General features: G+C 38.6%; 2 protein-coding genes across 2 annotated transcripts; both read right to left on the bottom strand.

Moving 5' to 3' along the window:
- Positions 1-1714: 1714 nt before the first annotated feature.
- LOC127160486 (adhesion G-protein coupled receptor G4-like) lies at positions 1715-7914 on the bottom strand. Its single transcript, XM_051103129.1, has 14 exons — positions 7725-7914; positions 7462-7539; positions 7100-7240; positions 6028-6102; positions 5626-5764; positions 5393-5552; positions 5174-5314; positions 3711-3747; positions 3524-3621; positions 3183-3304; positions 2910-3097; positions 2564-2654; positions 2280-2476; positions 1715-1851 (listed from the first exon to the last, which is right to left on the bottom strand). Exons 1-14 carry the CDS (start codon positions 7786-7788, stop codon positions 1715-1717), a joined length of 1668 nt encoding a protein of 555 aa, XP_050959086.1. The 5' UTR covers positions 7789-7914.
- Positions 7915-8260: 346 nt separating this feature from the next.
- LOC127160484 (adhesion G-protein coupled receptor G2-like) lies at positions 8261-21616 on the bottom strand. Its single transcript, XM_051103127.1, has 11 exons — positions 21305-21616; positions 21066-21228; positions 20842-20982; positions 20595-20708; positions 20473-20509; positions 19795-19892; positions 14655-14779; positions 14116-14381; positions 12074-12164; positions 11726-11991; positions 8261-8974 (listed from the first exon to the last, which is right to left on the bottom strand). The coding sequence occupies exons 1-11, from the start codon at positions 21574-21576 to the stop codon at positions 8886-8888; spliced, it is 1662 nt and encodes a 553-aa protein (XP_050959084.1). The 5' UTR covers positions 21577-21616; the 3' UTR covers positions 8261-8885.
- Positions 21617-21696: the final 80 nt, after the last annotated feature.

Here is a 21696-nt window from a genome sequence, read left to right on the forward strand (position 1 = left end):
GTGACTGACTGTCCTGCCCTCCCTGGTGAAAAAAAACAGCATATGCTGGCAGGTATGTTTTGATGCTGGTTTATGCTGGTCCTTGACCAGCAACATGACCAGCATAAATCAGCAAAGGACCAGCATTAACCAGCATCAAAACATACCTATCAGCATATGCTGTTTTTTTCACCAGAGCTAATAGAAGACAATTTTATATCTGAATGAAAAACAGAAATGAACTCAATGAGGTTGTCAATCGTCACAAGTTTCAGATAATAAATTCACACAGTTATTTCACACCTACCTGGATATAGTGAGGTTGATCTGTTGAATCGACTTGGATTATCAGTTTTTCTGAACAGGCTGCACAAACACAACATTATTAGGCTAATTTATAATGATGTATGACATGGCATAACATTCTATGTCAGATGTCAACATTTTGATGCTTACATTCACAAACACATTTACACACACACACACACACACATATATTTTACACACATATATATTTTTTTCCTAAGGTGCACCAAACAACATATTCATTGACATATATTTCTCTTTAAGTTGATAAATGCATTTTTTAAAGCAACATATAGTATCTGGCATGAAGCACAAGAGATGATCATCAGCCACAGCAAATTCTGCTTTTGTCGACACATAGTTCCCAGAGACAGCAGCCTGTTAGAGACGCAAGTGTTTATTTTGGATTTCTTTAGACAGAACTAATAAATCTTTAATCATTTTGTTATTACATTCTTGACATAAAGTCCACAGTCCAACAGTTGAGAGAGTTTGATGTGTCCACATACAGTATGAAGTTGTTGGATTATGAGCTGCAGGACACTGACGTGCAGTACGTATGAAAACATGCAAATCAAGTTTATTTGGGTTTTAACTGAGAATTTCAGTATCTGGTTACAGTCAGATCCAGTTTATCAGGACATCTTTGTTCACAGAAAACAATATAAATATAGAAAACATTTATTTGATGAACAATTTGAAGCTGCTAATGAAAAAGTAACTTTCATTAGTGGATTTCTGACATGATTTAGATATAGAAAATGTCATGTTTTTGCACTTTATTGATTAGTTTGTGTACCTTTCTGTAAGTGAATGACATTCACATGTTTATAAATGTAATTAAAGTGAATAAATGATTATGGATTCAGTCCATCATGATTAATAAAATGACATTTTATTAGTTTCATTAGAATCACATGAGAAATACTGAGAAACATAACAGAGAATCATAAGCAACATAAAACAATGACGGATTCACTGATTCTGACCGTGTTTTTCTGTTTGTTGTGTTTCCAGGAACCAAATATGTTTCACATCCGTGTGCATAGATTTTATTAAGCTGCTTTATGAAATGACCATGCAAATATCTGAATCCACAGGTGTGTTGACATTACTGTCATCCTGAAGATGTAAATTTTTCTAAATAAGGTTCAGTGTTGTTTTAGTCACTCTGACACACACATGATCACATGTAGATGATTATAACACTCAATAAATTGAACAATAGTCATATCAGATATGATCAGAGATTTGAAAGCACAAGTTAACCCTTCTACAAGTTTTTAGTAATGATCAACAGATATTTGTCATTTGTTTTGAGTGATTTCATTAAAACTGACCCTTTTATGGTCAAATTTTTATGTTCATACATTATTTCAATCTGAGAGAAGGAAAGTCTGAGACAAGAAAGCCTTATGTTCTAATTATGCTAGTTATGAATATTTTCCACAGCATTAATGCTGGATTGAGCGATGCTTGTGTTGGAGTCGGTGCTTTCTGGATCATCTGAGAAATGACCTGCAACGTCATTGTGAATGTGGTAGTAATACAGGAAGAGGAAAAACCCTGAAAAAAAAGATCAGAAAAACTTATTTCAACTAATTCAAATACATTTCAGATATAATTTGCATAATTTTAAAACTGTAACCAAAAATAATCTGACTTTTGCTCAAATGTATCATATTAGTGTAAGTACCATTATAACCCCCTTATAATTAAATAAAGTAGTTATTTAAAAAAACATATTATAAATCATTTTAAAAATATATAATTACCATTAAAAATAACAAAATATAATCATTTTTGAAAAATTACTAATTAATTAAAATAAATTAATCTGTAGGAAAAATTTTCTATTAAAACATTCTATTAAACTAAATGCACTGGTGCATGTGATTGTTTCTCACCCTGAAACGAGTTGAGCACAGTGAATATGTAATATGAGGGAATGATCATCGCTCAATAACTGAAGAACATCACAGACCACGTCAGACCGAAGAGCAGGAACAAACTCAACACCATCATCAGCTGCTTTCTGAACGTCTTTCTCTTGCCGTCAGTCACTCTTATGATTCTGGCCTGAACGACCTTAGTGACGATGATGATGAAGATTCCTGTCGTGAAGATGAAAACTAAAGCGTAGTAGCCGATGTTCACTATGTAGTGAATGTAAAAATTTGTAATCCAGCACCTGGAATTAAAGAGAATGAAATATTATTTAGAAACCAATTAGTAGACTTTCATAAATGTACACATTTTTGACATCAGAACAACTTACATCCGTGTGATTTTTCCAAATGTTGTGTTTAGGATCACTGCTTTATATCCTCCAACAGAAGCAATAACTATGACTATCGGAGCTGGACACACTGAAAACACACAGAGACAAGGATTATTATAGTTAAAAAACTAAAATAAATAAATAAACAAATAATAATAGTAATAATAACAATAATAATAATGACAATACTAATACTACTACTACTACTAATAATAAGACTTTTGTCACTGAAAACGAATAGTATCTCAGTGACACTAAAATAAGTGTTCAGATGCTCTTAAAGTAACAGATCAAGAAAAGGATGAAAACTCCATAAAATTATCATGACAGTAGTTCATATGACTCATGTGCAATATATTTTCTTTTTTGGGCAAAATTATTACAGTGATGGTTTGAAGCAGGTTTATTTTAATAAGTGTGTTGTCTTGTGTGTTAGCGACGCTCTCGTTTGACAAAAACGCAGCATTCAGTAGACACAAAGACACAAACATGTTCATCAAGATCTTCGTGGCCTGATTTGATTTGGCTTTCCTATTAAAACATACAAACAACTGTTCTTGTAACTTTGGCAACTTTTTAAAGTAAACAAAACTAACTATATATGAAGATACTGTACCGCAGCAGGAAATGCATGAATAAAGCGATAGACAGAAAAAACATGGAGATGCCGCAGCCGATAGAAGAGATGAGAGTCAGTGATTCCAGATGCGACGCTAGGTTGTTTGCATTTGACTGAGACTGAAGAATCAGAGAAAACAAAACACACAGATCAGCTGGAGGATTTTTAAAAAATATTTGCTGTTTGTTAGGAAGAACCAGATCTTGTTATTTGCTTGTTTAGTCTTTTTACGTGTTCACTAGCATGTAGACATAAACTAAGTGAGATATTGATTTAATGTTATCTTTGAAACATTAATTATGAAAGTGTAAGTTCTTCTTTTTTGAGAAGTTTCTCACCATCAGCACTGCAAAGAACGTCAGATGTGAGCAGGAGCACTTTATGCTGTCACTGTTGATTTCTGTCTCACAGCCTGATGTCGTCCATTCAAGTTCTCCTTCAAAGAAAAGAGAGCAAATTATAGTTACATAAAACAAACTGGGTTTAGTTATAGGAACTGATCAGTATAGCTATAAATGAATTTACCTTTGCCATCCCAAGAAACGCAGGATGCCTTACCGACCTATAAGAACATTTAATTTTTTATTTGTTTTTTTTGTTTTTGTTTTTCCACATTGTCTGGTCATTATAATAAAAGTTCTGCAACAAAACCTTCATTACCTTATCATTTTTTGTAAAGATCATTTCAATATTTTCAGTAAGGTTAGAGATTTTGGCCCTCATTGTTATTCCTTAAACCACATTGTTCAGAACAGTCTGATTTTTAGTTTGATTCCAAATGAGAAACCAAAAACAGAGCAATTGTTAATCAAATATAATATTGTGTGAATATAACTGATTAAGAAACACTGACTACAAGAGCAGTTCACTCAGTAATGTCTCATATGCTGGTTTCTTTTTCACAAAAGCAACATTTTTGAAGAGTCTTTAGATTTGTGTCCAATGGAAAAGAGTTGCATGTAACATCATTACAAACGTTTCCTTAAAGAAGCTCACTTCCAGAACAAAGGTTTACAGATAATGTACTCACCCGCTTGTCATCCATGTCTTTCTGTCTGTAGTTGTAAATAAATTGTTTTTTTAGGAAAACATTTCAGTATTTTTCTCCATATAATGGACTGTTATGGTGCCCCAAGTTTGAACTTCCAAAATGCAGTTTAAATGCGGCTTCAAACGATCACAAATGTGGTTGTAAACGATCCCAGTCGAGGAAGAAGGGACTTACCTAGCGAAACGATTGGTTATTTTCAAAAACATAGTACAATTTATATACTTTTTAATGTCAAACACTCGTCTTGTCTTATTCTGCCTGGACTGTTTTTGTTCCGGTTCATGACAGTTAGTGTATGTCAAAAAACTCCCATCTCATGTTCTCCCTCAACTTCTAAATGGTCCTATATCGCTGTTTTACCTTTTTTGTTAAGGGTGTTTGATCTTCTTTGCATGTTCACTTTGCAAAGACTGTGTTGGTACTTCTGCAATGATGTAGGATGATTTTAAAATAAGTTTTGAAATTGAGGGAGAAAATACGATTTGAGTTTTTCGACATACCCTAACTGTCTTGAGTCAGAATACACAGAGTTCAGGCAGAGCAAGACAAGACGAGCGTTTGAGATTAAAAAGTAAATAAATTGTATTTTTTTAATGAAAATAACCGATTGTTTCGTTTCGTTTCGTTAGATAAGACCCTTCTTTCTCAGCTGGGATTGTTTACAACCGCATTTGGGATCGTTTGAAGCTGCATTTAAACTGCATTTTGGAAGTTCAAAATCGGGGCACCATATCAGTCCATTATATGGAGAAAAATGCTAAGATGTTTTCCTCAAAAAACAATTTCTTTACGGCTGAAGAAAGAAAGACATGAACATCTTGGATGACCAGGGGGGTGAGTCCATTATCTGTAAATTTTTGTTCTGAAAGTGGACTTCTCCTTTAAGCATTCGTTAAAATACTCAAACATAGAATTTTTACACTTTAATTGTGAATACCTTGTCTCTCATATTTTTGAACTGTAGAACTGCAGCAAACGCATGTCCATGGTTTTCCTGTCTTGATATATTCACAGCTTCCTTGGGAATCTTTAAAGCCCATGATACATTTGTATTCAGGATACTTGAGCAGTCAACAACCTGTACAAAAAACATTTACATTGATTAATGAAGAATTGTAGCCCAGATGGACATGTTGTAACCTTTCTCAGGCCTCACATTTATCTTGTTCTGATTTGTCAAGTAGCATGTGTCTTTGGTTTCAGTGTTCTCATCTAGTATGTGGAGAAGACCAGTAGCTTTTCCTGTGGCAATTTGTACTTTGTGTTTGTTATTTTTCATCTCTTCCATCTCAGTCTCCATTTTTTCCAAGAATTCTCTGCAAAATTGATTTAATCACTTGGTATTCCATAATACAGTTACTGGAAAGTCACTGGTAACCGCACACTTACGATGCATCTGAGGCTTCAACACCTTGATTCTCGTCATCCTTTTCAGGATCACTTCCTGGTCTCTTATCGCAGGTCGCACACGTCCATTCACACGTATGCGTGTTGTTAAAATGCAGAATGTATTTGCTTGCTTCTTCCTCTGCAACACACAAAAATAAATAAGGGATGGATTTTATTTAATTGTGTAATAACTGAATTTATCTCAAAAGACTAAAGTGACCTTATGTCAGGTATTGCCTATTTATTAATCTAGAAACATAGTTTCAGCATTATAATGTTTATTCACGTATATATTTAGACATATTTATTGATGTCACAAAAATTGACTAACCTTTACATGAACTATAATTGTTTTGATTTTGAACCTACGCTAAAGAGTATTTTATAAAGACTCATACTTACCACTGCATGTATCATAGCCATATGTAGCATTTGTACATGTTTCTCCAAGATCAACATGAGGGAGGTTCCAAACACCTCAAGAAAACATGACACATAATTTAACAAAATTATCTAATGATACACTGTATGATTTGAAAAAGAAATAAAGTCTTCTGCAGAATTGCAGTGAATGCTTGCGACAGAACAACATGGACCGTAGTAAAGGACCAACAGAAATACGATATTATAAAAAGTCAAAACTGATTTTGTGATAAAGGTGTTTTTAGAATTTACAGTGCCTGACTGATACCACAGTTTGGTAGTTTTTCAGAATATTGATCTGTTTGTTTGAGCATAAGTGCCATTAAACCTTTTTTTAGCAGTGAAATACCACTAAAGCCCATAAAAGTAATATTAATAAATTCTTGTCTGAAATACCATGTACCAATCCAATAGTCATTTTTTTCCCTGATAATATTTCATCAGTTCAGTGTCATGTGTTTCTTTCAGTCATTTACTCTAGATTTAAAACAGTGCTTTGCGAATGAGTCACTTTTAATCTGTTCGGTCAAACAGGTTTGCTAAAAAAATTTGCGATTCAGTCTGATTTATTCAGACATTGCACTCATGCACTAAATGATTTACAGTATAAGAAACCATTTGTAGCAGTTTTTCATAGTGTAAAGATATACTTTAAAAGACAGAAAACAAAAATAAGGCTGAATAAAGCAATATTAATCTGCAATCAATAATATGTATGTATAATATGTATTTTTTTTAAAACTGATCTGAAAAATCGTGAAGCTTGTGAATGAGCAACACACTCTATTCTGCAGGTAAAGACAGTTTACATCCATATAACAGTGTTAAAAAGAGTATTCGATTATCGTAAACAGTCTGTAGGCATGCGTTCAGCTCTAAATGCATGTACACTTCTGTTCACTTTCATGTTTATAATACAATATATTACAACTCAATCACAAGGCTCATTCCCAAAATGGACTCCTGATAAATATGTGGAGGTAACCTGGAAAAAAAGTACAACAAAGAAACCATTACATTAACACTGTTTTTATTGTAGGATGGTACACACCTTCAGTTTCCAACGGGTCTGGTGACTGACAATAATCGCTCTGCCAAAACAACAGTTTTATGCCTTCAACCATCTCATTCACTCTGACTTCAAATTTCCCATCATGTTGTGTTATGCTGAAATTGTATGACCTGCATTGTCCTGAAACCACAGAGAACATTTACATTCATTGGAAAAATCGTTTTTTTTTTTCTTGGAGCTTAGAACTCAAGAATGGTTTATAAATAAAATATAAGCTGGTTTTACCAAGAGAAGAGATATTTAGTTTGACAAATTATTTAGTTTGTCAGTCGTCACAAGTGCTTTCAGATAATACATATGCACCATCACACAGTCATATTAGCAGCATATTTCACAACTACCTGAATTTCTTGAGCTGCTTGTGTCCGAGAAACACAGATCTGTCAAATCGACTCCGATTATCAGTTTTTCTGAGCAGGCTGCACAAACACACCATTATCAGACTATTGGATAATGATATATGACATAATATAATACTCTATAAGATAAAGATTTATCATGTTATTTTTTGGTTTACAATTACATTTTTGTCCTAATGTACACCGAACAACAGATTCATTGGCATATATTTCGCTTTAATACATTTTTTGTTAAAGCAACATACTTATCTGGCACAGAGTACAACAGATGATCGTCAGCCACAGCAAATTCTGCTTTTGTTGAGACATAATTCCCAGAGACAGTGGCCTGTTAGAGACATGCGTTATATCTTGTTTTTTTTTTTGCAGACTTCTGAAATAAATCTTAAATCCCAAATAATTTTCTAATTAAAGTCCACGGTTTAAGAGCTGAGAGAATTTGATGCATCCACATATAAAGCTGCTTGATTATGAGCTGCAGCTCAGAGATGCTGGACAACGACATACAGTTAATGTGAAAACATGCAAATCATGTAAATTTAGGCTTCACCTGAGAAATGTCATTATCAGGAAACAAACAGATCCAGTTTGCTCACAGAGAACTATATAAATGTAGCAAACAAATATTTATATTAAATAAAAGTAGCAACAAAATGGCAATTGAAAACATATCTTTATTAGTTAAACATATAACTTTATTATTTTTTTTTTTTGGTCATCTAATGAATTAAATTTTAAACATTTACAAGTTTGACTGAAATGCATGAATGTTTTTGGAGCAACTTAAAGTCTTAAAAATCTTGAAAAATGATGTTTTATTAGCTTCATTAGAATCACATGAGAAATTATTGAGATTTGTCTATAGATATAAATAATTAAATAATGCAGAAATCATCAGCTGATTTTGAGTTTTTTGGTTTGTCTGTTGTGTTTCCCGTCACCAAATATGTTTTACATTTGTGTAAGCTGCTTTATGAAAATGACCATGCAAATTTCTGGCGTGTCAAAGGCGTGTCAACATTACTGTCATCCTGTTGTTCTGTTGCTCTGACACGATCACAAGTGGATGATTATAACTCTTAATAAATAAATAAACAACAGTAATATCAGATCATATCAGAAATTTGAAAGCAAAATGTAATCCTTCTACAATAATAGACAGTTACAGTAATGATCAACACAGATATTTGTCATTTGTTTGGAGTTCATTTACAAAAGTTGACCCTTACTAGAGTCATAATTTTATGTGCAGGCATCGTTTTAAACAGTTCTTTGTCTTTCAGTAGTAACATTTGTCTTTGTATAGTTTTAAGGTTGATTTTGGTGAGAATACACAGTGTCTCCTTAAACAATGTCTTAATTATTCAAGTTAGAAATATTTTCCACAGCATGAATTGATCAATGCTTCAGTTGGAGTCAATGCTTTCTGCATCATCAGAGAAATGACCCGCAACATCATTGCGAATGTAGTAGTAATACAGGAAGAGGAAAAACCCTGAAAAAAAAAGAATCAGAGAAGCTTATTTAAACTAATTCAAATACATGATGAGTCATTTGCATGACTTAAAGTCCCCCTGTAGTCAAAATTTTTATCCCTTAAAGGGGTCCTATTATGCTTTTTCACTTTTTGAACTTTAGTCAGTGTGTGGTGTGTATCTTTGGGCATAAAAAAGATCTACAAAGTTACAGATCTCAAAGTCCACTCCAAAGGGAGATATTTAGTTTTTAAAAAATCCATTTTCAAGAACTACAACGAATGGCTTCTTTGAACTACAACATTTGTTTTCCGCATGCAATGATGTCACAACGCGGTCCATTAGAATATCATTAAATCAAATCCCACCCACGGAATTTTGAATTGTTGGGGGGGGTAGGGATGAGATGGGGGATTACCCTAACGATGCAGCGTGGAGAGCCGCTTCAACGAACCGCAGAGTAGCCGATTCAGAGCAGTAATGGGCCGCAGGCTTGTGCAGTACAGGGGGTCGAAACACATGCCGAAGCCGCGGTCTACTCCGGTTGCTGTGTCAGAGCCATAACGCGCCGCAGACGTGTGCAGTGTGTGGTAAGAAATTTATTCATCTACAGTGCAGATAATGTTAGCTTTATTATAACACAAGTGTTTTTTTTTTTAAAGTGCATAAACTTGCACTAGAATAGGCTAGGCTAATCAGTGATGATGTTCTTTGAAAATGCTAGGCTGCTTTTAGCCTTATGCTGGAGCTGGTTTTGGGTATGTAAATAATTAAATACATTACCATGATAATGTAATGTATTGGCGATCTCGCAGGCTGACGATAGTACTCAACACTACTTTACTGTATTATTTACTCTTCCTCCATGCATCCTAGGTGTATATGACTTCCTTCTTTCAGACAAATACAATCAGAGTTATATTAAAATTTGCCTCACACGGCTCCAGGGGTTAATAAAGGCCTCCTGTATCGAATTGATGCGTTTTTGTAAGAAATATATCCATATTTAAAACGTAAGAATCACTTTTATCTAGCTTGCGCCAACAGTTGTACACGGAACTTGCTTCTTTGATAAGGGGCGTGGCAGTACTGAAACACCGTCTAAGCTGTTCGCCAATCGCAACGCAGTGGGACAGCTAACCAATCACAACAAATTTCGTATTTCGGAAGGCGGAACCTGGAACCTGGAGTCATTTGTGCCAGGCTGGGAGAAATGTATTGTAATAATGTAAATTATGTTACAAATAATGCGTTTTTCACATTTTTGATTATCGAAATGACATATTTAAATGTTTTTTCTTGTGAAAATAATTTTCTCATGCCTTAAAACAGCTTGAATATAACTCCCCCTTGCCTCATTTACTATACACGGATCTATGAATATGCAAATTAGCCCCACCCCCACGCAGTCACACCAGCCAGAGTCCCCTGACCAAGCGGCAATCTCCCGGTCTCCCTCTTGAAGCCAACACGGAAGTGACTAAAACTGCAATTCATCAACTGGCCGCTAGAGACTGGCTGCAAAAGGGAGTCAATCCCATAGACTTCCCATGTTAAAATGTCCAACTTAACAGTAGAAAAAAATATGTTTACAGCCTGGTACAAAAAGTGGTTTTGGTCTATATAGCTAATTTTGCCCTTCATGTCAACTGTGAGGGGGGGTGAATTTTTTTATAACTCGTCCGTTTAAATTATATTAAGCCTTAAAGTTCTGCACAATTTAGGGCGTGGCCACTTGAGTGAAAGGTATTGCCGCTGCTGTAACCACCGTTGTGCTAGACGGGCGTGGTTTCAGCAACCAGCTCCACTCATGTCCCGCCAATTTGCCCATTTTCGATTATCCGGGAGTGACATGGCGATTCCAAGATGGTGACGGCTGACTCCCGCCCACTAAGAGCTTCAAAAATGCTCTTCAGAAACCTATGGGTGACGTCACGGACACTACATCCATATTTTTTACAGTCTATGCCCCTGACCCACTAACTGAACTGTAGTAAACGCAATATAATGGCAAAACACGGATAATAACTGATAAAACTATGTTTTTACTAGCGGACAACTACAGTGGATACTGTAACATTTGTTAAAGTTAGTTACTTTATGATGTTGTGCCCTCAAAATGCCTTGAAGGCTTGAATGCAGCCTAGTTTGTGATTCCAGTTTGCGCCCGCGAGCATATGCGAGTGAAGTGCAGACAGCAATGCGGGAGAGGTGCGTCTGACCCCGGGCTACTTTTACACTGTTGCTGCAGATTATTTTTCAAGTTAGCGGTTAGCGGTTAGCGGTTAACGGTTAACGCGCCTAGCGGTTGTGCTCTATTTAATGCTCTATATGCTCTATTAAATGCTCCATTTAATTTTTGGTTTTGTGCTGATAATCCTATTGGTATATTTTAGGATTTTTGGAAAATACTCAGCAATGGTGTTGATTAATGGACTGGCACATGGTTTGTCTAAAAGCATATTAAAAAGACCACATAGACAAATAAACAACATGAAAATCTTGATTTTCACTACAGGCGGACTTTAAACATTGACTAAAAATAATTAGATCAATCATATAACTCCCAATTTTAAATCAATTTATAATCAATAAAATAACTGAATAAAAAATAAATTACATTTTATTAAATAAAAAAGAAATGATAATAATTAAAAAATATATTTTTAAAAAGTCATTAATGAATTTATCCAAATAATTTAATTAAACTGTGGGAAAAATAGAAGTATTCTACTAAAGCAAATGCACTGATGCATGTGATTGTTTCTCACCGCTAAATGAGTTGAACACAGTGAATATGTAATATGAGGGAATGATCATCGGTCCATAACTGATGAACGCCACAAACCACGTCACACCAAAGAGCAGAAACAAACTCAACACCATCATCAGCTGCTTTCTGAATGTCTGTCTCTGGCCGTCAATAGCTATAATGTTTCTGGCATGAACAACAGTGATGATCGCAACAAGGATGAAAACCAAAATGTAGTAGCCGATGTTCACTATGTAGTGAATGTAAAAATCTGTAATCCAACACCTGTATTTAGAAAAGAATGAAATAGAATTAAGACAACATTCATAAATATACAGTATGAATTTGTGACATTACAATAACTTACATTTGTGTGATTGTTCCAGAGGACACGTTTAGGGTCACTACTCCATATCCTCCTGTCGAAACAATAACTACGACCATTGGAGTGGGACACACTGAAAAAACATAGAGACAAGGGTTATTATAGCTAGGGGAAAAAAAGTGAAACCATTAAAAATAAATATTTCCTTTAGTTTAATTTCGATATGCTAAAAAGAACTATATAGACATGTGCCGATCTACAGAAATACAATATATTGTGATAACGATCATGCATGATATTGTTATCATGGGCACTTCAAAATAATGTGAATAATTATTTATTCAGATTTTTAGAATGCATTCTAACAATATTTGTCTTGAAATACTGTGTCAAAGAGGCACACACTGACGTAAACAAGCACATTCACGCTCTGACAGCAGATGGCGCTGAAGGAATGGCAGAAATGTAGCCGTTACCCCGGTAAACCCACAAACAAAGCAGCTCAGCTACTTTCTACATAGAAAATAGCCATTAAAATTGTATTCAGTTCGTATTCGCAATGGTGTTCATCACAGCGCCGAACACTTCATACTTAAAGGGCTATTTATTTTGAAACATTTGTAGGTAACACTACAATGAGGCTCCATTAGTACGCATTTAGTAGTTAGTATGTAAGTAGTATGTATTTATTAGTATCCATTTTGTAGTTAACAAACTGACACTGAAAACTACTTTTAAAGCATTAATTATTCTTAGTTAATGTTTAATAATTATTAAAATTAAAAGTTGTAACTCGCATTGTTTGGGTTTTGTTACATGTTCATGTTTTTGTGTTTTTTTTATTTTGAAGTTTTACCATGGTCCTTGTGTCATGTGATTCCATTGCCCTCTTGTTATCCTGCTATTGGTTCCCTTATTCATTTGTCATGTTCTCATTGGTTGTCTTAGTCATGTGTCTTGTTTATCATTGGTTTGGTTCTTGTCATGTAACCCTCAATTTTGAAATAAATAGCCCTCATGTAGCCATTGTTCCTGGTTGTCTATTGATGATGATGTAATCTGCTGTCTGTGATTTGTAAAGTTTGTTAATATCAAGTCAAGTCTGTTTCAAGTCAAGTCTATTCATGCCAAGGTTGCTCAAGTTCATGTCAAGTCGTTAGGTCATTGTTTTGGATTTGGATACTTTTTAATCTCAAACGCTCGTCTTGTCTTGCTCTGCCTAAACTCTGTTTTTTTCCGTTTCATGACAGTTAGGGTATGTTGAAAAACTAATTTGAGATTAAAAAGTATTTAAATTGTATTATTTTTATGAAAATAACCAATCATTTCACTAGATAGGACCCTTCTTTCTCGGCTGGGATAGTTTACAAACGTATTTAAACTCCATTTTGGAAATTCAAAATTGGGGCACCATATCAGTCCATTATATGGAGAAAAATGCTGAAATGTTTTCCTCAAAAAACTAAATTTCTTTATGACTGAAGTAAGAAAGACATGAACATCTTGGATGACAAGAGGGTGAGTACATTATTTGTAAATCTTTGTTCTGGAAGTGGACTTCTCATTTAATTTTAATATCAGTACTTTCTGATTCTTTTGCACTTTAATCCATTTGAAACATTTGCTACACAATCTGCAAAAATGTGTAGAGTTTTGTTTTTTGTCATAAGAAAAATATACATGTTACAGTATAACAGCATTTTTGCAATTTATCTCAATATTGTGATAATTCTGTATACCTTGAAAAAACCTTTAGCAATTATCGCAACATGAAAATTTGATACCGTTGTATGTCTACAATATAGACATTTATTGTCATTATCGTAATGATAATAATAACAATAATATTTATAAACTATTAAAACTTTTTTAAAAATGTTACAATTAAAATGAAAACAAAACTAAAACTTTAAAATATGAATAATAAAAACTAACTGTGCTAAAGTAAGGGATAGGGGATCTCAGGTATAGGGACATTTTTTCCCCTAAATAATGCATACTAGTTCCTACATATTATTAGCATGAGAAAACTACTGCCCCAGTGACAGCCTTTATACCATTTTTTCTGATAGTGTGTAACTCACCCCAGCCCAACACGGTGATCTTCCACATGTAGTTTGTGATGGTGACGTTCTGTCTGATGAGCCATAAGTACATATGAAGAGCTTGAATGAAGAACCAGGTGAATGAGGCCAGCATGGAGTAATGCAGCACCAGTGCTATGAAGATGCACGCACCGTTGTGTTTTGTGTTAGCGACGCTCTCGTTTGACAAAAACAAAACGTTCAGTAGACACAAAGCCACAAACATGTTCATCAAGATCTTCGTGGCCTGATTTGATATGGCTTTCCTATTAAAACATACAGACAACTATTCTTGTAACCTGAATTTTAATACGTCAGAGGTTTGATCTTATCACTTGAAGTATGTTTTACATGAAATGCTATTTTAGTCTTTATACTTCAAAATTACAAGTTTAATTCAATGAGTTACTTGCTGTTTCTTTGTAATGATTTGAGAAATTAACTAGCAGTTTGTGAGTAAAATTGTTACTTGGTGTAGTGTTAGTGATTATTTTTTACTTAACAGCACAATCTATATGATATACTTTAGCATACTCTACCGTAGCAGGAAATGCATGAATAAAGCGATGGTCAGAAAAAATATAGAGATGCCGCAGCCGATATGAGTGACATAAGTCAGTGATGCCTCCGGATGCGGCGCTGTGACATTTACATCTGGAGGAAACTGAGGGATCAGAGAAAACAGAACAAAACACAGATCAGCAGGAGGATTTTTAAAATCATTTGTTTGTTAGCAAGAATCAGATGTTAGCAAGTTTAAAATGCATGTATTTGCTTGTTTTGTTTTAGATGGACTAAAAGACTTTGATATTGTTTTAATGGGATCTTTAAATGAAACAAATTATGAAAGCGTAAGTTCCCCTTCAGAAACTCGAGCTGCATCTACAAACGCTTTGGGGATGCTCCCAGCGTAAGCGTGCTCTGAATCACATGTGTAATCAGTCCAATAGAGAGGCGAGACGTCATAGGCAGGTGACGTCACGGACCAGGAAGCTTTAAAGCACATGCGCCGGAACATTCAGCTTCATTCATTCAGCGAAGCGCTCTGTGTTGTGTGTGTGTCACTCTGTTTTTTGTGCTAGTTTGCACAGCTTTTATTTGAGAGTGTCACTATGTCCTACAAGCATTCTTACAAATATAAGCAGCAACATTTTAGACTGTGTGTCCCTCTCTGCCCGCGCTATTTCGGGTGGCGATACACACAGTCTATTTGTTGTCTGTTTTGGAGCGAAGCATGGGAGTCAGTTTTCCAGGGAGCTGACTGCCCGCGTTTGCGTTCCCCGCGCCTCAGCTCCCGCTTCTGCCGAGGCAGGGCGGTGGCTGTGATCGTGGGGATCGCACATAGATCTGCGGACGGTTAGAGACGGGTCCGCCCTCTCTCTGCCTGTCTCACTAGATCTAGCGCTCTCTCTCTGGGTCGGAAGCCCGCGCTGCGGTCCTTCCCCCTCTGAGTGAGAGCTCGCGGCAAAGCAGGCTGCGTCAGCTCTCAAGGGAGCTGTCTGCCCGCATTTTCACTGCGTACGTTTCGCTCCTGGAGAGCTCTCTTCGAGGAGGGAGCTGTCGTGAGTCCCCGCAGTTCAGTTCCCGCTTTTGCCGAGGCAGAGCGGCTACTACGGCCGTGGGGATCGCAGCATGGATCTGGCGAACGGGTTAGAGACGGGTCCGCCCTCTCTCTGCCTTTCTTCCTAGATCTAGCGCTCTCTCTCGGGGCTCGGAAGCCCGCGCTGCGGTTCTTTCCCCCTCTGAGTGAGAGCTCGTGCTGCTGCGGCTGTCTTTCTCCGAGTCTTTCTTTCTGTCCACATATGAGCAGACTGCATATTGGAATCGCTCGTTTCTACCTGCCCTCACTTCTAGGAAAACGGGGGGCGGGGATTGATGCGATTTATGTGTGGTTTGTTCGGGAGCTGAGCATGCACATTCCACCCTTGAGTGGGCAGGCTGTGTCCATTCATAATGTGTTCTTTCTTATGTCAAAAAAGAAATAAAAGAAACAAAGAACAAATGTTCATCTTGAATGTTTAGCTCTTCTCCCATTGTCATTTAATTCTGAGGAATTAAATTTATTTACTGCACTCTCACCCCGTAGTTTCACTAAGTGTGTGGATGTTGCTGTGGCTCATCTGTAACTCCAGGGAATCTGCATACTGAATCTTATTGACATTCTGTCGGTGTTAGCTCATTCTGAGCAGTGATCTCGGCATCGAGATGTCGTCCTCGCCTATATGAAAGAACTGGGGTTGTGACTGAACGCCAAGAAAAGTGTGCTTTCTCCATTACAGAGAACCACTTATCTAGGCGTGGTGTGGGATCGACGACAATGCAGGCGTGTCTTTCTCCTGCTCGGATCGAGTCATCCTCGCGGTAGTCAAGAGAGTGGAAGTAGGCTGGTCACTCACTGTGAAGCAGTTTCAACAACTGCTGGGTCTGATGGCAGCTGCATCCAACGTGATACCTTTTGGTCTGCTGTACATGAGACCCCTACAGTGGTGGCTCAAGACCAAGGGGTTCTCCCTGAGGGGAGACCTATAAGACTTCTTCCGCAATGACTCTCCCAGCCACTAGGGAGCGCTGCCTGCCCCCTCTTGTAATGACTCTCCCAGCTATCAGGAGGCGCAATTTGCTCCCTCTTACAGTGGCCCTCCCAGCCATTGGTGGGCACTGTCTGATTTGTCTCTCCCTGCCACCAGGTGGCACCACCTGATGTGAACCTCTCATCAAGTTAATTTGTTGCACCTGTATTTTGTTCTATTTAAGTCTGGCAGTTTCAATGAGCTGCGTTCAATCTTGAGCCTACTTAGTTTCTGTTCTTTGTTGCCATTTGGTCATCTTTATATTTTTTTGTTTGGAAAGCAATGACTGCCTTTTGTTTGTATTGAGGATTGAATCCAAGTAAAGACTGCTTGTTTTTTTTTTAAGTTACCTGAGCCTCCTAGTTTGTTTTTTTTCTTCTGCACATGGGCTTTCTACAAACAGCCTTCTACAAACAGCCCTCCCAAGTAGATCAGAGTTAGAACAGTTGTATCTTCTGACTGAGAGACCCGGGTTCAAGACCTCAAGAAGTCTCAGAAGCTTTACCTCGCTTCATCCTGACAAAACTTGCTTTGCATGATCAAGGTCACGCACGTGTCTTGGACATGTAGAGGAGACCTTGGTTCTTGTCTCAGGGCCCAGTGTTGGGAGCTCCTTGTTGCCGCGTAATGCTAGTGACGGACGAGTTCCTCACCGGTTGGGGAGTGGTCATGAATGGCCACCCCGCCCGCAGTCTGTGGAGAGGTCACCATCCAGCTTGGCACACCAGCTGCCTGGAGATGCTGGCCATGTTGCAGATACTGAAAAACTTTCACCCGGACGTATGAGGCATCACGTATAAGGAGAATCCTGACTCCTATGGTCCAGGACTTCTGAGGGCAGGCCCTTCTGGGGCAGAGTGGGGTCCACCGCATTCCTCGGTGCCAGTCTCTCCTCAGTGCCCTCGGGAGATCAGCCTGCCAACCCTGCCAGTGCTCCAGGGTGCAGCGGTCTCCAGCGAGCCCACACCTCAGTCTCTTCCGCCCGGCAACGTAGCGGAGCTGGGGAGCCCGCCACCCCTGCGGGGGTCTCTCGAACAGTTAGTTTGGTCAGTTCCTGCCGGTGTGCTGTTACAGGGCACCGTTTCGCATGATCAAGGTCACGCGGCGATGCCTACGTGCCTTAGATATGTGGAAGAAACCTTGGTTCCTGTCTCAGGGCCCGGTGTTAGAAGCTCCTTGTCGCCGCGTAATGCTAGCGACGGATGTGTCTCTCACTGGTTGGGGTGCGGTCATGAGTGGCCACTCCGCCCGCGGTCTGTGGAGCGGTCGCCATCTCACTTGGCACATCAACTGCCTGGAGATGCTGGCCGTGTTTCTAGCGTTGAAACACTTTCTCCCGGACCTAATAGGCCGCCATGTGTTGGTGCGCACCAACAACACAGCGGTGGTCTATTACATCAACCACCAGGGTTGGCTGGTGCACCAGATCAGTGTGATCATTGTGATCATTGCTGACAGCAGTGCATGTGCTTGGGCATCTCAATATGGGAGCAGACATCCTGTCGAGGCAGGGCCCGAGGCCCGGGGAATGGATGCTTCACCCCGAGGTGGTGAAGCAGATTTGGAGAGTTTTTGGCCAGGCTCAGGTGGACCTCTTCGCGACTCAAGAGAATGCGCAGTGTCCCCACTGGTTCTCTCTGACTCATCCAGCTCCATTGGGGCTGGATGCCATGGTACAGACATGGCCGAGGCTTCGTCTGTATGCCTTTCCCCCAATCGCTCTGCTCCCGGGAGTTCTGGAGAGGGTGCGCCGGGACAGGGTCCATCTTCTTTCAGATCTCCCTCTCCATGGGAGATTCCCGTCAGGAGGGATCTCCTCTCGCAAGCGGGAGGCACCATCCTTCGCCCTCGCCCCCGCAGTTGTGGAAGTTAGAGGTGTGGCCTCTGAGGGGGCACACCTCGTAGCTTCTGGTCTCTCAACCGAGGTTGTTCAGACCATTTTCCAATCTAGAGCTCCCTCTACGAGGAAACTGTACGCCCTGAAGTGGAAGCTTTTCACTTCATGGTGCGGACACCGCCAGCAGGACCCAGTTAACTGCCCAGTTGGTACAGTGCTGGAGTATCTGCAGGATCGGTTCTCCGCAGGGTTAGCCCACTCCACCTTGAGGGTCTACGTGGTGGCTATTTCGGCCTACCACGCCCCACTTGGTGGCATGTCAGTGGGCAAGGACCCCCTTGTAGTATGTTTCCTCTGCAGTGCACTGAGGCTGAGGCCTCCAGTACGGCCTCGGGTCCCTACGTGGGACCTCGCCGTGCTGCTTGAGGCTCTTTGTAAGCCTCCTTTTGAGCCTATCAAAGAGTCTTTGGATCATCATCTCTCTGCCAAGACAGCACTTCTTTTAGCACTCACGTCTCTTAAGAGAGTAGGGGATCTTCAGGCCCTCTCTGTGGCCCCTTCCCATTTAGAGTTTGCCCCTGGCATGGCCAAGGCTTTTCTTTACCCCAGATCGGGGTATGTTCCGAAGGTCTCCTTTGCACACCACGGCCCGTTGTACTCCAGGCCTTTTGTCCTCCTCCCTTTCGGGATCCGGATCAGCAGAAGCTAGCATACCCTTAGCCGCTGGATTGTGGATGCTATCACTCAGGCTTATGAGTTCTCGGACCTTCATTCTACCCGAGGCGTCTCCGCCTCCAAAGCTTTCATGTCCGGCGTCCCTATGCAGGACATCTGTGACGCAGCGGGATGGTCCACGCCCCTTATCTTCGTCAGGCTCTATGACTTAGACCTGCAAGTCGCTCCTGGCTGTTCTGTCCTTCGACCTAGCACACACTAGGCAGGGACTTGGGACTATGGGGGTGTGGGCATATCGTTCCCCAAAGCGTTTGTAGACACAGCTCGAGTTCCTGAAGGGGAACGTCTCAGGTTACGACTGTAACCCCGGTTTCCCGAAGGGAACGAGACGCTGCGTCTCGTGCCATACTTTCTGCATCCCTGCGAGCGTGAGCTTCTTCCTTAAACTGAATGCCGGTTATGGCGCATGTGCTTTAAAGCTTCACCCGCCTATGACGTCTTGCCTCTCTATTGGACCGATTACACATGTGATTCAGAGCACGCTTACGCTGGGAACGTCCCCAAAGCGTTACAGTTATAACCTGAGACGTTTCTCACCATCATCACTGAAAAGAACGTCAGATGTGAGCAGGAGCACTTTATGCTGTTGTTGCTGATTTTTGTCTTGCAGCCGAAAGTTGTCCAAACAAGTTCTCCTTCAAATAAAAGAGAACTAATTATAATTATATAAAATAAAAAGAGTTTATTTATAGGAACTGATCAACATGGTCATAATAGTAGTGCTGGGTGATAAAACGATAAAGATACTTATCACAATACATTCGAATTATATTTTCAGGCAAACATTATATTGTAGAAACCACATAGTTATGTGTGGTTTTACCTTTGGTCATCATGATCTAATTCTGTGACACTACAGATAAACAATGGTTCATTTTAATAAAAGTAAAGGCCTAATTTAAATGGTCAGAATATTTAAATTTTACTATATCATGTTTTTGTTAATAAACATAAATTTACATGTGCATTGTGCCATCAAAGTCAGGGAACACAAACCTGTTTCATGATTTGAAACAATATCACCCATTAGAACATATAGAAACTAAGAAATTCTATTTTCTACTAAGATATTTCGTTAAGAAAAAAAAGACTGAAAACAATTTAAATGTACGCAATTTAAAAGTACGCATTTTTGCTGTAGAAAAACATTTTATTATTATAAATGTTTTCAATATTGTGCCTCATTTGTTTTTTCTCAGCCCTAAATGAATGTACCTGTGCCATCCCAAGAACTGCAGGACGCCTTACTCTCCTGAAAGAACATGTTTATTTTAATTTTGTTTTCACATTATCTGGCCATTATAACAAAATAAGTTCTGCAACAAAACCTTCATTACCGTATCATTATTTGTAAAGAGCATATCAATACTGTTAGTAAGGTTGGCGATATTGGCCCTCATTGTTATTCCATAAACCTCATTGTTTAAAATTATCTGATTTTTGGTTTTGTCCTAAATCAGAAAACGAGAGAGGAATCATGAATCAAATATAAATATGTGTGAATGTAACTGATCAAAAACATTTGTCCAAAAATAGAATCTTTATGAATATTTTGATGCAAGAAAAAAAAAAAACATACAATACCTTGTTTTCTATGTTCTGGAACCGTAGAAGTCCAACAAATGCACTTCCATTGTTTTCAAGACGTGATTTATCAAAAGCCTCCTTGGAAATCTTTACAGACCAGGAACAGTTTGCTTTTAGGTCAGTTTGACTCTCAACAATCTGTGAAAAGAAGAATGGTAACTTAAAGAAAAAAATCATACCAATCACATCATGTTTTTATGCATCTCAGCCCTTAGTTTTACCGTGGCTTGATTTGAAGAGTAGCATATGTATATGTCTTTGGTTTCTGTGTTCTTGGCTTGTACGTAAAGAAGACCAGAAGCATGCCCTATGACAACTGTCTCATTGGGGTTTTTTTTTTCTTCCATCTCTTTCATCGTAGACTCCAGATTGTCCAATGCTTCACTGTAAAATTAATTTAATTAAATGGTATTCTGTAATGGCTTTTAGACTTGATATCCACTGGTCATTGTACACTTACGATGCTTTGGAGGGATCAATATATCCTTGAGTTGTCTTATATGATTTAAAATTAGTAGTTAGCTCAGGAGTTCTCGTGTGTATTGTGGAAGAGGTAGTTGACTCAGGAGTTCTCGTGTGTAATGTAGAAGTTGTAGTTGCCTCAGGAGTTGTTGTGTGTAATGTGGAAGTTGTAGTTGACTCAGTAGTTGTCGTGTGTAATGTGGAAGTTGAAGTTGGCTCTGGAGTTGTCGTGTGTAGTGTGGAAGTTGTAGTTGACTCAGGAGTTGTCATGTGTAACGTGGAAGTTGTAGTTGACTCAGGAGTTGTTGTGTGTAATATGGAAGTTGTAGCTGACTCAGGAGCTGTTGTGTGTAATGTGGAAGTGTAAGGAGCTGTCGGAAGTTGTAGTTG

This window comes from Labeo rohita, unplaced genomic scaffold (assembly GCF_022985175.1).
Source record: "Labeo rohita strain BAU-BD-2019 unplaced genomic scaffold, IGBB_LRoh.1.0 scaffold_361, whole genome shotgun sequence".
Taxonomy (NCBI): Eukaryota; Metazoa; Chordata; class Actinopteri; order Cypriniformes; family Cyprinidae; genus Labeo; species Labeo rohita.

Coding starts and splice junctions, on each gene's coding strand:
- LOC127160486 (XM_051103129.1), bottom strand. CDS start 7,788: ATGTCTCAACAAAAGCAGAATTTGCTGTGGCTGACGATCATCTGTTGT. Junction 7,540..7,724: donor TTGTACTCTGTGCCAGATAA/GTATGTTGCTTT, acceptor GTGTTTGTGCAG/CCTGCTCAGAAAAACTGATA. Junction 5,315..5,392: donor CAAATCAGAACAAGATAAAT/GTGAGGCCTGAG, acceptor TTTTTTGTACAG/GTTGTTGACTGCTCAAGTAT.
- LOC127160484 (XM_051103127.1), bottom strand. CDS start 21,576: ATGACAACTCCTGAGTCAACTACAACTTCCACACTACACACGACAACT. Junction 20,983..21,065: donor ACTCTTCAAATCAAGCCACG/GTAAAACTAAGG, acceptor TTCTTTTCACAG/ATTGTTGAGAGTCAAACTGA. Junction 11,992..12,073: donor TCTGGAACAATCACACAAAT/GTAAGTTATTGT, acceptor TTCTAAATACAG/GTGTTGGATTACAGATTTTT.